Source organism: Salmo salar, chromosome 09 (assembly GCF_965601325.2).
Source record: "Salmo salar chromosome 09, fSalSal1, whole genome shotgun sequence".
NCBI lineage: Eukaryota > Metazoa > Chordata > Actinopteri > Salmoniformes > Salmonidae > Salmo > Salmo salar.
The window spans coordinates 33512290-33528784 of record NC_138299.1 but is presented as its reverse complement, the minus strand read 5'-3'; the positions used below and the strand labels follow the sequence as shown (position 1 = coordinate 33528784).

At 43.4% G+C, this 16495-nt stretch overlaps 1 protein-coding gene across 1 annotated transcript in view; it reads right to left on the bottom strand.

Moving 5' to 3' along the window:
- The window catches only part of LOC106611224 (A-kinase anchor protein 6), a 286291-nt gene that overhangs the window by 73612 nt on the left and 196184 nt on the right, over positions 1-16495 (bottom strand). The window contains exons 7-8 of the mRNA XM_082955490.1: positions 14570-14709; positions 4521-4641 (exon numbers count right to left, since the gene is read on the bottom strand). Coding sequence (XP_082811616.1) covers positions 4521-4641; positions 14570-14709 — 261 coding nt within the window. The remainder of the gene's footprint in view (positions 1-4520; positions 4642-14569; positions 14710-16495) is intronic.

Here is a 16495-nt window from a genome sequence, read left to right as displayed (position 1 = left end):
CCCAGGGCCCGGCCCAAGGAGAATGTGATTACAAGCCAGTGGGCCAGCCCTCCTCTAGGGTGTACAGTACCACCATCACTGGTGTACCTCCCCAATGGCGTACATCATCAATGTTTAATAAATCGATTTGACAGTAACCCTCCAAAAAGTAATTCCTAAACCTTTTTCATTTCCATATGTACTAGGAAGCTAAGTGTTTGTTTCTTGGGCTTCAGGAATGTGGCTGATAAAAGTGCCTCAGGCTACAATTTTTTATTTATTTTTATTTTTATTTAACCTTTATTTAACTAGGCAAGTCAGTTAAGAACAAATTCTTATTTACAATGACGGTCTACCAAAAGGCAAAAGGCCTCCTGCGAGGACGGGGGCTGGGATTAAAAATTCAAATAAATAACATATAAATATAGGACAAAACACACATCACGACAAGAGAGACAACACAACACTACATAAAGAGAGACCTAAGACAACAACATAGCAAGGCAGCAATACATGACAACACAGCATGGTAGCAACACAACATGGCAGCAACACAACATGGTAGCAGCACAAAACATGGTACAAACATTATTGGGCACAGACAACAGCACAAAGGGCAAGACGATAGAGACAACAGTACATCACGCAAAGCAGCCACAACTGTCAGTAAGAGTGTCCATGATTGAGTCTTTGAATGAAGAGATTGAGATAAAACTGTCCAGTTTGAGTGTTTGTTGCAGCTCGTTCCAGTCGCTAGCTGCAGCGAACTGAAAAGACAAGCGACTCAGGGATGTGTATGCTTTGGGGACCTTTAACAGAATGTGACTGGCAGAACGGGTGTGGTATGTGGAGGATGAGGGCTGCAGTAGATATCTCAGATAGGGTGGAGTGAGGCCTAAGAGGGTTTTATAAATAAGCATCAACCAGTGGGTCTTGCGATGGGTATACAGAGACGACCAGTTTACAGAGGATTATAGAGTGCAGTGATGTGTCTTATAAGGAGCATTGGTGGCAAATCTGATGGCCGAATGGTAAAGAACATCTAGCTGCTCGAGAGCACCCTTACCTGCTGATCTATAAATTATGTCTCTGTAATCTAGCATGGGTAGGATGGTCATCTGAATCAGGGTTAGTTTGGCAGCTGGGGTGAAAGAGGAGCGATTACAATAGAGGAAACCAAGTCTAGATTTAACTTTAGCCTGCAGCTTTGATATGTTCTGAGAGAAGGACAGTGTACTGTCTAGCCATACTCCCAAGTACTTGTATGATGTGACTACCTCAAGCTCTAAACCCTCAGAGGTAGTAATCACACCGGTGGGGAGAGGGCATTCTTCTTACCAAACCACATGACCTTTGTTTTGGAAGTGTTCAGAACAAGGCTAAGGGTAGAGAAAGCTTGATGGACACTAAGAAAGCTTTGTTGTAAAGCATTTAACACAAAATCCGGGGAGGAGCAAGCTGAGTATAAGACTATCATCTGCATATAAATGGATGAGAGAGCTTCCTACTGCCTGAGCTATGTTGTTGATGTAAATTGAGAAGAGCGTGGGGCCTAGGATTGAGCCTTGGGGTACTCCCTTGGTGACAGGCAGTGGCTGAGACAGCAGATTTTCTAACTTTATACACTGCACTCTTTGAGAGAGGTAGTTAGCAAACCAGGCCAAAGACCTCTCAGAGACACCAGTATTCCTTAGCCAGCCCACAAGAATGGAATGGTCTACCGTATCAAAAAGATTTGGCCAAGTCAATAAAAAAAGCAGGACAACATTCCTTAGAATCAAGGGCAATGGTGACATCATTGAGGACCTTTAAGGTTGCAGTGACACATCCATAACCTGAGCAGATACCAGATTGCATACCAGGGAGAATACTATAGACATCAAGAAAGCCAGTTAGTTGATTATTGACACGTTTTTTTTCCAACACTTGAGAAACAGGGCAAAATAGAAATATAGAAATATACAATACAATTGCACCAGTGCAATGAGGAGGTTACTCAGGTGTTCAAAAGCGCATATCAGATCGAGAGCCTAACACTTCTTAGGTCATTTTTTATTAGTTTAAGTTAAGAAAACAATCTCTCTTCAGAAGTGACAACTACAGGGATGGTTAAACACAGTAACATCAGGAAAACTGGGCAGAAGGGAGTGCTGTTTGAAATAGCCTAAGAAGTTGTGTAACATCTTTAACTGCGCCTCTCATTCTCCTTAAATCGCCGGCCTCAAAACGTTACAGAAACGGATTAACTGTATAGGAAGCTCTGGGGACAGGTCCTCTGGATACTGGACAGACAAATTGGCAGAAACAAACAGATAATCATCTTTAGCGGACAACAGTTCTTGAGGGCTCAAACAAAAAAGCGGTTTGCGATTTCGTTCATACTGTTGAACCAGCATATGAGTTGTGTGGTTGCAATATCTACAGTCCCCTATCTCGGGTATTATGTATCTTGGCATGCACCATTCAGGACAAAGGTTAAATTGTGTGCAGTGCAATGGACAGATAATGCACAACGTCTCAGAAAAGACTGTCTGGGTTGTCAATATAGAAAACAGTCGGGTCTGCAACCTGGACCTACAGGCCATGGTGAAAACATTTGGTGACGTAGTCACATACTGTAGCTACTATAGTCCAGTCACATACTGTAGCTACTATAGTCCAGTCACATACTGTAGCTACTATAGCCCAGTCACATACTGTAGCTACTATAGCCCAGTCACATACTGTAGCTACTATAGCCCAGTCACATACTGTAGCTACTATAGTCCAGTCACATACTGTAGCTACTATAGTCCAGTCACATACTGTAGCTACTATAGTCCAGTCACATACTGTAGCTACTATAGTCCAGTCACATACTGTAGCTACTATAGTCCAGTCACATACTGTAGCTACTATAGCCCAGTCACATACTGTAGCTACTATAGCCCAGTCACATACTGTAGCTACTATAGCCCAGTCACATACTGTAGCTACTATAGCCCAGTCACATACTGTAGCTACTATAGTCCAGTCACATACTGTAGCTACTATAGCCCAGTCACATACTGTAGCTACTATAGCCCAGTCACATACTGTAGCTACTATAGCCCAGTCAATACTGTAGCTACTATAGCCCAGTCACATACTGTAGCTACTATAGTCCAGTCACATACTGTAGCTACTATAGTCCAGTCACATACTGTAGCTACTATAGTCCAGTCACATACTGTAGCTACTATAGTCCAGTCACATACTGTAGCTACTATAGTCCAGTGACATACTGTAGCTACTATAGTCCAGTCACATACTGTAGCTACTATAGTCCAGTCACATACTGTAGCTACTATAGGCCAGTCACATACTGTAGCTACTATAGTCCAGTCACATACTGTAGCTACTATAGCCCTCTATGAACAAAAGAGAGACAAGCACAAACACAGATCAACTTTTTTGTAAGAGAAAGAGAAAAAGAGAGAAACAGAGGAATACTTCAGGAGAATTGTTAGCCTAGTTGATGTATAATTTGTATAATAAGTTTATGAATAGTAACTAAATATCAGTTTAATACTGTATATAGCTATAGATAGTAGGCTACACTGCATAATGAAATAATCCCCATTAAGCTAGTATATAGAGGGTGGACTGACTGTATTAGTTGTCATTAATAGACAGGTTTTAGGCACAACAACTTTCTATCCATGACTCATGTCATGCAGGTTCTGGTAGCCTAAACAGGACAGTTGTATATTCCAGAGAAAAAAATCAATTTTACAATCTGCATTGTTTGAATTTCCAACTTGAATTACTGAACAAGTAATACATTATTTCCGCCAGCAGTCTAAATATCAGCATTGTGGCACCATGGATAGCTTTGTGAAAAGTTAGGCTTAACCTAAGCCCTGGTAACACAGAAGAAAGCCTATCATCGATTCCATAGGCAGCCGCATAGACATGTCGCAACTTCAGCACCATGGACAGCGATCCGTATTTTATACTTTGTGAGTGGCTGTCTGGCTGACGCATTCGATTACAGGGGGGTCACGAAAACGGCGTTACGCCAATGACCACCATCCAGATATCATATCATTGCAGAGCACCACCATCTAGTCAGTAACAGACATCCAGTAACAGACATCCAGTAACACCCAGTTACAGCCACCCAGCCAACCACCCAGTAACAGCCAGCCGGGGCCAGTCAGTCAGTCAGCCAGCAACAGTCAGTCAATAACAGTCCATCAGTAACAGTCAGTCAGCCAGTCAGTAACAGTCAGTCAGTAACAGTTAGTCAGTCAGCCAGTCAGTAACCATCAATAAGAGCCAGCCAGTCAGTCAGTCAGCCAGCAACAGTCAGTCAATAACAGTCTATCAGTAACAGTCAGTCAGCCAGTCAGTAACAGTCAGTCAGTAACAGTTAGTCAGTCAGCCAGTCAGTAACCATCAATAAGAGCCAGCCAATAACAGTTAGTCAGTCAGTCAGTCAGTCAGCCAGTAACATTCAGCCAGTAACAGTCAGCCAGTAACAGTCAGCCAGTAACAGTCAGCCAGTAACAGCCACTCACCTTGTAGAGATGCTGCTGCTGCTCCTCTGACATCATCAGCTCGTGGCTATCCGTCACCACAGAGTCCATGTCCATAAGCCAATCCCAGAGCTCCTGGAAGTCAGACTCAAACTCCTGCCGACTGGAGTCCAGGAAGGAGAGGTAGGAGGGGAGAAGGGAGGATGGAGGAGAGGAGGGAGGAGGGGGAAGAGGACAAGAAGAAGGAGCTGGAGTTAGAGATGACTCAGCTGTGAAATATCCTGCAGAACACACTGACTGACACATCCTCACTACCCCCGCCAAACGCCCATCACCTAATGTCCACCTCCTCCCCAGCTTAACCGTCAGGTTGAAAAGAGGGCTAGAAAGGCAGCAGGACTTTACAGAAGGAATATTTGACAAGCGGTGGTAATTACTGCTGGCGCAATAGTAGAGCTCCGGGTGCAGGAGGAGTGAACAGGGTTAGATGCATACTGGATCTCTGACCAAGCTAGTGAGTGACACCTCTAAAGCACAGAACCATCTTAATTAAACATGACAAACTGGATCTCTGACCAAGCTAGTGAGTGACACCTCTAAAGCACAGAACCATCTTAATTAAACATGACAAACTGGATCTCTGACCAAGCTAGTGAGTGACACCTCTAAAGCACAGAACCATCTTAATTAAACATGACATACTGGATCTCTGACCAAGCTAGTGAGTGACACCTCTAAAGCACAGAACCATCTTAATTAAACATGACAAACTGGATCTCTGACCAAGCTAGTGAGTGACACCTCTATAGCACAGAACCATCTTAATTAAACATGACATACTGGATCTCTGACCAAGCTAGTGAGTGACACCTCTATAGCACAGAACCATCTTAATTAAACATGACATACTGGATCTCTGACCAAGCTAGTGAGTGACACCTCTAAAGCACAGAACCATCTTAATTAAACATGACATACTGGATCTCTGACCAAGCTAGTGAGTGACACCTCTATAGCACAGAACCATCTTAATTAAACATGACAAACTGGATCTCTGACCAAGCTAGTGAGTGACACCTCTAAAGCACAGAACCATCTTAATTAAACATGACATACTGGATCTCTGACCAAGCTAGTGAGTGACACCTCTAAAGCACAGAACCATCTTAATTAAACATGACAAACTGGATCTCTGACCAAGCTAGTGAGTGACACCTCTATAGCACAGAACCATCTTAATTAAACATGACATACTGGATCTCTGACCAAGCTAGTGAGTGACACCTCTAAAGCACAGAACCATCTTAATTAAACATGACATACTGGATCTCTGACCAAGCTAGTGAGTGATACGTCTAAAGCACAGAACCATCTTAATTAAACATGACAAACTGGATCTCTGACCAAGCTAGTGAGTGACACCTCTAAAGCACAGAACCATCTTAATTAAACATGACATACTGGATCTCTGACCAAGCTAGTGAGTGACACCTCTAAAGCACAGAACCATCTTAATTAAACATGACAAACTGGATCTCTGACCAAGCTAGTGAGTGACACCTCTATAGCACAGAACCATCTTAATTAAACATGACATACTGGATCTCTGACCAAGCTAGTGAGTGACACCTCTATAGCACAGAACCATCTTAATTAAACATGACATACTGGATCTCTGACCAAGCTAGTGAGTGACACCTCTATAGCACAGAACCATCTTAATTAAACATGACATACTGGATCTCTGACCAAGCTAGTGAGTGACACCTCTAAAGCACAGAAACATCTTAATTAAACATGACTTCAACTCTGCTTCCTCCCTTCTTCCAACCCTCCACACATACCTCCCTCCCCCTTCCAACACTCTCTCCCTCCCTCTGTCACAGCCCAATCTCTACTTCCCCCTCCCCGACCTGTGACATTAAATAACATGAAATATTTATGAAATGAACAAGGGCAACTGCTCACACATACACATTATTGTCAGGGCATTGGTTTTTAAGGCTCGGAGGGTGGCTACATGTTTAGACACATTAGTGGTTCAAATTGTTTCGGTATTAATCCAGGCTGCTCTGGACACAGTTGTGTCAGGCTGCCGATGGCATTCCCTTCCCTTTCCCTCGCCTCACATTCACAAAGCCGTCGAATGTAAACTACTATGAATGAGATTGCATAAACAACCATCAAACTGGGAAATATGAACAACACACACTCTATTTTCCTTTATAGCAGCAACAGAGTTAACAAAGGAGCAGGATTGAGTTTGGGCTTAGTACTACATACTACATACTGTATGTCACTTCAACGAGCATGGCGGAGCTCTTTGTATGAACATTTTCAAGTTTACAGTTTTATTAGTCGGATACACATGGTATACATCATCCAACCAAATGCTTACTTGCGGGTTCCTTCTCGACAATGCAACAACAATAAGAAATAAGAATAGATAATTATACAAACATAAAGTAAATGGCTCAGTAGAATAGAATCAAAATGTTAGCATAAGTCTAATACAGGAAGGCACAATTTAAAGTCCAATATTTACAGGTGTATTGGGGAAGAGGGGATGGGGGCAGTATAATAAGAGTCTGGTAGCAGCAGTTGTAATGTGTTCTCAGATGAGGAGAATCAGAGCAGGTGGTCAGTCCAGTTCAAGTGTTCAGCAGTCTGATGGCTTGTGGATAGAAACTGTTTCTGAGCCTGTTGGTATCAGACCTCATGCTGTGATACTGTCTGCCTGACGGTAAGGGAGTGAACAGCTTGTGGCTGGGGTGTGTGGGGTCCTTGATGATGTTGTGGGCCTTCCTCAGGCACCATTTCGAGTAGATGTCCTGGATGGGTGGAGGCATGGTCCCAGTGATGTACTGAGCCATCTTCACCACCCGCTGGAGGGCCTTGCGGTTATGGACAGAGCATTCCAGTACCAGGCCTTGATGCAACCGGTCAGGACGCTCTCGATTGTGCAGCGGTAGTATTTGGAGATAACCCGGGGCAGTATGCCAAATGTCTTCAGCCGCATTAGTAAGTAGAGACGCTGTTGCGGCCTCTTTACAAGAGTGGTGGTGTTGTTAGTCCGTGACAAGTCCTTGGTGATGTCAATGCCAAGAAACTTAAAACTCAAAATCAGACATTGATTAAAGAAAATGAAAATATGGACCTTTAAGTCCTTATTATACAGAAGACATTGATCATATCAAAACAGGGGAGACAGGAAATGGGAAACCATGTGACAAGTGAAGCCTCAGAAGAAGAATGTTACCCTAAGGCATTCAACTCCACCACTCATTATACGGATGCTGCCGTACGGTTTTTTAAACAGATAAATATGTTACAATTTTCCATTCGGTGATATTCTTTTTTTCCTCGTCAATACAAAACTAAATTCTTGTAGGACAAGATATCTGTGGGCATCTAACCAAACAAACACATTAGAGAATAAAATCAAGGCTCACACAGCAGGATCCATTTGTCAGAGCTACTTTATAGCCTTTTAAACTGTCACAATATTTCTCTGCCAGTTGCCTTGGACGTGTACAAAGCACTTACTGTACCCCCCCCCCTGTCCCCCCCCCCCCAAACCTACCCTTTTAGCGTTTATTTTCGAAGATCATTCTGCCGCACACTCCAACTCCTTCCCTCTCCCTCACCATAAGGAAAGTAGACATGCGTTAAATGTTACCGTGTTAATCATAGAGGTGAGTGCTACCTCTGTGCTCAGTGGATGGCTGGGTGTTAATCATAGAGGTGAGTGCTACCTCTGTGCTCAGTGGATGGCTGGGTGTTAATCATAGAGGTGAGTGCTACCTCTGTGCTCAGTGGATGGCTGGGTGTTAATCATAGAGGTGAGTGCTACCTCTGTGCTCAGTGGATGGCTGGGTGTTAATCATAGAGGTAGGTGCTACCTCTGTGCTCAGTGGATGGCTGGGTGTTAATCATAGAGGTGAGTGCTACCTCTGTGCTCAGTGGATGGCTGGGTGGGTGCTGCACACTACAGCCCCGGCCTGACAGGAACACTAGCGTTTCCCTCCTCTATTCTGTTCAAATCAATCTTAACATCAATCCCACAGGAGTGCTGGCTGCCTGATAGGAGAGCAGTGCTACATACTGTACCTAACGTGACACCCCCGCCCATCACTTGAGCCGCTGTGTCTCTGAGCAATGGGAAGGAAAGGTTGGATGCCTTATTGACACTTCTCGTATCTCAGTTAAAGTGACACTTTTATAGAAAGGCCCTTTTAATTTATGGTGTTAATTGCGTCTGCTGCTAATGAGGGAATTTAAGATCTATCCCTGTATGGTGCCTTTAAACAGGCAGGGCTGTCCTAGGCTGCAACTCTGAAATGGCACCCTATTGCCTATATAGTATAGTGCTCTGGTGCGCTATAGGGAATAGGACAGGGCCTTTGGCCAAAAGCAGTGCACTATACAGGGAATAGGGTGCCATTCCGGACACACATCTTAGAGAAATCTTCCCTCGGCCTCTCCTTAGGTGGAGCCTTTTGAGTCCCTCTCTCAGTCTCAGTGAATGGCAGCAGTCCTGTATTTATCAGCTTCAAGGTTGAGAGGTGTGTTATTGAGTCGACAGGCAGGAAAACGCAGCGGCGGGTGGTGGTGGCGAGTCAGCCAGCTAGAGGAGAGGAGAGGCAGCCACGGCTATAGATTTCGACAGCTCCTCCCCTAAGACATGCAAAGGTAAGGGCCAAAGAGTCAAAACAATGAATCCTTGAGCAAGCAGCCATCATTAAAATTCAAAGGCTCATTATGGTTTTCCACAAAATAAATCATTACAATGAGAGGCTTAAAAGGATTAAAATGAGGCTTGATTCAAAGCCAAGGGAGGGGAGTCAGTTAAGTCTGCTGCAGGACTGACTGGGGAGCAGGAGACACAGACAGAAAAGGAACCTGCCCACCTACATACCACTCAGGGTACTGTTGAATAATCTGTGGTCGAATAATCCTTTAAAATTCAATTACTAACATGGGTTAGAGGAAAGGCTTTTTCCAATTACATATACAATTGTTCTAAAATCAGGAGACACAGAAATGTAGCCTACCTACCAGTGGTGGCTGGAGATATCGGAGGACATGCTCATTGTAATGGCTGGAATGGAATAAATAGAACGGTATCTTTTACAGATACAATGCGTTTGATACCTTTCCATTCCAGCCTTCACAATGAGCCTGTCCTCCTTTATCTCCGGCCACTGGGCTCCTCTGCTACCTATCACTGAGGGTACTGTGTTGAATAATCTGGGGTCAAATAATCCTTTAACATTCACTTATGAACATGGGTCCACTTCAGGCTTAAAGGGAAGGATTTTACCAATGACATGTAGAAAATCATTATTGTTAAAAAGTCCTGTGCAACTTGTATTGGTTTTGGTGTTCAGGTAAGAACAACAGCTCTGTGCTTGGTGTTCATTATGTCCACTCATATTTCTCTATTGCTTATCATCAGCACAACAAACATAACTCTCCCATTCCTAGCCTTTGAAGTGTGTATTTTCCCAGTGAGTGGAACAGTAGCTTGTTTAGTACAGTAGCTAGCTTCTGTGTGTTAGTGATAACCACTGGGGGAGAGAGACCCTCAAAGTAAGGCATGAAACAGCAGAGAGAACCATGACAAAGAGTTGTGCTGAGCTTCTGCTGTACACAGCAGATTACAACGTTAAGAACGTAAGGCCCGAATGAAAAAAGTGTGTGTGAGATCTCATTCCATTGTGAATAAACATAATGCTTAAGTTGACAGACCAACTACGTTTGTAGAAAGAGAAAGCCTTATTCTTCTTCTTTGCAAGAGACCACATTATTTTGTCCCAAGCTTTAGTGGTTATAGTGGTAGCTAGAATAAACACTTATCATTGAGATGCTTCCATTTTCTGTACAGTATATTTCTCTCACCTCAGTAAATCATTTGATATCAAAATAAAAGATTCCATTTGAAATAAAAGACCCCGTTTCAAAATAAAAGACCATGTTCCCAGAATGGGCTGGCTCGTACAGTAGGCTACCTAAGAACGTCAATACTACTCACCAACGTGCAATCATTGGACAATAAATTAGACGAGGTACGATCACAAATATCCTACCAACGGGACATCAAAATCTATAATATCCTATGTTTCACGGAATCGTGGCTGAATGACGACATGAATATTCAGCTAGCGGGATATACGCTGCACCAGCAAGATAGAACAGCACACTCCGGTAAGACAAGGGGGGGCGGTCTGTGCATATTTGTAAACAACAGCTGGTGCACGAAATCTAAGGAAGTCTCTAGATTTTGCTCGCCTGAAGTAGAGTATACTGTGATAAATTGCAGGCCACACTAGTTGCCTAGAGAGTTTTCAGCTATACTTTTCGTGGTTGTTTATTTACCACCACAGACAGATGCTAGCACTAAGACCTGTCATGACGTTGGCCTCTCCCTTTTGCACACAATCCACCCTGTGTGTAAAGGGTAGAAAAAACTCTACAATTCCAGGAAAGTCTCTGGCCACATGGCCCATAGAGAGACAAAGGAAATTCTTCCAACTCATAGAATTGAAGAATCCAGCTACGAACTGATCCGCTGGTACCATTTTGTGATACTCAGAAGAGACAATATAGCCATATTACCATAAAACTGTTTATATAATAGACTCAGTTTAAGACTTGCCTCATATGGGTGTATGGAATGTATTGATAAGGATAAAGCTTTTGTAAGACATTGAGATGCTATGTACTGATGTAATGTGATAGATTTGGTTACAGAAATACAATTCTAACTCAGTCATAGGCACGCCCCAGGGACATATACAGGACCAGGCGTCATTTGACCAGCCTGTTCGATGGGCACTATAAAACACTCCCTGATTTACATTTCTCCAGACCAGGCCTACACTCATGGCTAATAGGTTTTACCTTCCAATTCCTCTACTGAAAGTGAACCATACCACGTGGTTAACTTTTAGACTATTGATACCGACAGAATAAGAACAAGTCTTTGATATTAATTATTAGTCTGCAGCTAAGTAAATTATATCATTGAACGCGAAGACCAACGAACCAACCATTCGATGACGACATTAATGAAGGTCGCTCTAAAAGATCCATTCTAACCGAGAGAGAGAGAGAGAACGCGGACAAAACTCCCCAACAGAACTACTCTCCAACAAGAATCAGAACGACACACTGAGAGTAAATATATATTGATTGCAATTGTTCCCGAATGAGTGAGCCTTCAATTGTCAATTGTTAATATTAAATCACCCTGTGTAACTTCTCAGCCGACCTTTTATGACCCATTGTTCAACAGGCCGACCTGACTGCTTAGCCCACAAGGGCACATTCCGATACCAATCCTTTGTGACAATAATTACTGTTTGTATGTTTTTCTGTTAATTACTTAATGTAGTAAATAAATGATTTTAAGACAATTGATGTATGGATGATTTTAGTAAAGACTGGGTTCGTGCAGATACAACAATTTACGACGTTTTGGAATGAGACTGGACTAGAGGTAAATACACCATTTAAACTTAAGAAGATAATCGACCTATACTATAATAGAATATAATATTATAGTACAGGAAAGTTATATTAGGAAAATTATAGCTTTGTAATCTGAATATTCTCCTTGGTGCCCCGACCTCCTAGTTAATTACAATTAAACGATTAATCAGTTTAATCGCGTGATAATAATTACAGGGAGCTAATTGATAAACATATCTTCAGTTTAATGGTACCCCCAAAGACACGACAGACCGCACTCAGTCAGCTGTAGAAGGAAATAAGCAAACAGGAAACCACTCACCCAGAGGAGGCGCTCCTAGTGGCCAGAGACTTTAATGCAGGGAAACTTAAATCAGTTCTAACAAATTTCTATCAACATGTTAAATGTGCAACCAGAGGGAAAAAAATTATAGATTACCTGTACTCCACACACAGAGACACGCACAAAGCTCTCTCTCGCCCTCCATTTGGTAAATCCGACCACAACTCTATCCTCCTGATTCCTGCTTACAAGCAAAAATTAAAGCAGGAAGCACCAGTGACTCGGTCTATTAAAAAGTGGTCAGATGAAGCAGATGCTAAACTACAGGACTGTTTTGCTATCACAGACTGGAACATATTCTGGGATTCTTCCGATGGCATTGAGGAGTACACCACATCAGTCACTGGCTTTATCAATACGTGCATCGAGGACGTCGTCCCCACAGTGACTGTACGTACATACCCCAAACAGAAGCCATGGATTACAGACAACATTCGCACTGAGCTAAAGGGTAGAGCTGCCGCTTTCAAGGTGAGGGACTCTAACCCGGAAGCTTACAAGAAATCCTGCTAGAGTAAGACCTTTAAACAGGTCAACATAAACAAGGCTGCGGGGCCAGATGGATTACCAGGACGTGTGCTCCGGGCATGTGCTGACCAACTGGCAGGTGTCTTCACTGACATTTTCACCAGTCCCTGATTGAGTCTGTAATACCAACATGTTTCAAGCAGACCACCATAGTCCCTGTGCCCAAGAACACAAAGGCAACCTGCCTAAATGACTACAGACCCGTAGCACTCACGTCCGTAGCCATGAAGTGCTTCGAAAGGTTGGTAATGGCTCACATCAACACCATTATCCCAGAAACCCTAGACCCACTCCAATTTGCATACCGCCCAAACAGATCCACAGATTACGCAATCTCTATTGCACTCCACACTGCCCTTTCCCACCTGGACAAAAGGAACACTTATGTGAGAATGCTATTCATTCACTACAGCTCAGTGTTCAACACCATAGTACTCTCGCAGCTCATCACTAAGCTAAGGATCCTGGGACTAAACACCTCCCTCTGCAACTGGATCCTAGAATTCCTGACGGCCGCCCCCAGGTGGTGAGGGTAGGTAGCAACACATCTGCAACGCTGATCCTCAACACTGGAGCTCCACAGGGGTGCGTGCTTAGTCCCCTCCTGTACTCCCTGTTCACCCACGACTGCATGGCCAGGCACGACTCCAACACCATCATTAAGTTTGCAGACGACACAACAGTGGTAGGCTTGATCAAAGACCACGACAAGACAGCCTATAGGGAGGAGGTCAGAGACCTGGCCGGGTGGTGCCAGAATAACAACCTATCCCTCAATGTAAACAAGACTAAGGAGATGATTGTGGACTACAGGAAAAAGAGGACTGAGCACGCCCCCATTCTCATTGATGGGGCTGTAGTGGAGCAGGTTGAGCTCTTCAAGTTCCTTAGTGTCCACATCAACAACAAACTAGAATGGTTCAAACACACCAAGACAGTCGTGAAGAGGGCACGACAAAGCATATTCCCACTCAGGAAACTAAAAAGATTTGGCATGGGTCCTGAGATCCTCAAAAGGTTCTACAGCTGTAACATCGAGAGCATCCTGACTGGTTGCATCACTGCCTGGTACGGCAATTGCTCGGCCTCTGGTCGCAAGGCACTACATCCAGGACCTCTACACCAGGCGGTGTCAGAGGAAGGCCCTAAATATTGTCAAAGACCCCAGCCACCCCAGTCATAGACTGTTCTCTCTACTACAGCATGGCAAGCGGTACCGGAGTGCCAAGTCTAGGACAAAAAGGCTTCTCAACAGTTTTTACCCCCAAGCCATAAGACTCCTGAACAGGTAATCAAATGGCTACCCGGACTATTTGTATTGTGTGCCCCCCCAACCCTCTTTTACGCTGATGCTACTTTCTGTTTATCATATATGCATAGTCACTTTAACTATACATTCATGTACATACTACCTCAATCAGCCTGACTAACCGGTGTCTGTATGTAGCCTCGCTACTTTTATAGCCTCGCTACTGTATATAGCCTTGCTACTGTTTTTCACTGTCTTTTTACTGTTGTTTTTATTTCTTTACTTACCTATTGTTCACCTAATACCTTGTTTGCACTATTGGTTAGAGCCTGTAAGTAAGCATTTCACTGTAAGGTTGTACCTGTTGTATTCGGCGCACGTGACAAATACACTTTTATTTGATTTGAAGTTGAAGACGTCTGATTGTGGATCTGTATAACATAATCCAGTGAGTCCCCATAAGTATGGTGGCCCTGAGGATCAATGGTGGCGACCTACCTGTTGTATTTGGACATCTGTGCGTACTCCCTCCCAGTCCTCCTGATGGTGCCAGTACAATACTGCTGGCTCTTCAGTTTCAGACTCAGCTGGTCCAGGACATCCCTCTGAGCCGCCCAGTGGCTCTGCAGCAACTCCCCCTGATAACACAACACATCAAAGGACACATTAGGGTCTTGTTCATTGGCACGAAACATTGGAAAATTAGCTGGAACAAAGAGACCTGGACATTTTTTGTTTTCTGTTTTAGAATGTTTGAAAACATTTAGCTACGGTGTGACCTATTGAACAAGACCCAGCACTGGGTAACTAAAAACATTCTGGTAAACAAAGGTTGTTACATTTACATTACATTTACATTTAAGTCATTTAGCAGACACTCTTATCCAGAGCGACTTACAAATTGGTGCATTCACCTTATGATATCCAGTGGAACAACCACTTTACAATAGTGCATCTAAATCTTTTAAGGGGGGGGGGGGGTTAGAAGGATTACTTTATCCTATCCTAGGTATTCCTTAAAGAGGTGGGGTTTCAGGTGTCTCCGGAAGGTGGTGATTGACTCCGCTGTCCTGGCGTCGTGAGGGAGCTTGTTCCACCGTTGGGGTGCCAGAGCAGCGAACAGTTTTGACTGGGCTGAGCGGGAACTGTGCTTCCTCAGAGGTAGGGGGGCCAGCAGGCCAGAGGTGGATGAACGCAGTGCCCTTGTTTGGGTGTAGGGCCTGATCAGAGCCTGAAGGTATGGAGGTGCCGTTCCCTTCACAGCTCCGTAGGCAATCACCATGGTCTTGTAGCGGACATTAGTTACACTGTACTGACTGTAGTTACATTGTCAGATATTATGTTATGTTGATATGAGTGTATAATTCTCTACACAACATTGGTTATTAGCTTTATACAAACGCCTGCCACTAATACAAGAAGTGTGATTGGTGGTTACTTGAATAAGATGTCCTATGCATTAAAGATGATGGACATAATCAAGAGCCCAAAAGATTGTCCACTAGACAAAATGCACAGCCATGTTGTACTGTAGGCAGGGGCGGAAATCCCGGGGGGGACGGGGGGGACACGACCCCCCCCATCCTGGGAAAAATATGATTTGTCCCCCCCAATATATCACTGAAACATAACTATGTAATTTAAATAATATTAATAATACGCAATGAAAGCAATTGTGCTGATTATAGACACTTAATAGCGCGTTTTTAAGTTTCAAAAGATTGCGACCCCCCCACCCTTTGCTTCACAATGGTTTGATCCACTGCCAGTTTCTTAGTTGGCAAGCTAACAGAGGGGTCATATCTACTGTCTGAAAGGCACTCAACGAACGTAACTGATGAGATTAATCCAGTCAATCGCACACACACACTAGCTGAATATGCAGAGCTAGCGCGCAAATCTTAACTATTAAGCTAGCTAGTACCTATTCCATTTATGTGGCCTCGTCAAAGATGGAATCTTTGCTATCGTCAATTTAATCCAAGATCAGCATGCAGATGATGTAAGTTAGTGCTTCAAAGTCCCTGTGATAAGGTTAGCGATAAACTGAAGTCCAAGCTGAACAGAACTACACTCTCTTCTACCATTGTCTTAAATATATTTAATGGTCTCGTTGCAAAAGCTAAATTGTCGCAAGGGAACTTTTATTTATTTATTTTATTTAACCCGGGTAGCAAAGATTATAGCAAACACCACTGAAACGGAATTGGTGCTCGCTAGCTTTGCAAATTCAGCTATTTGCTAGCATTTGCTAGCTACCTTTTAGATCGAAGCCCAAATAGAATGATTAAAGATAAGATGATAGAAGCCCATCTCCTACTGTAAATAACCTACACACTGTGTGTGTGTGTGTAGCCAGCCAGCCAGCCAGGTAGAAAAATAGCAGAAAAATAAAAGACGGACATCAGAGTATTTTTCAGTACA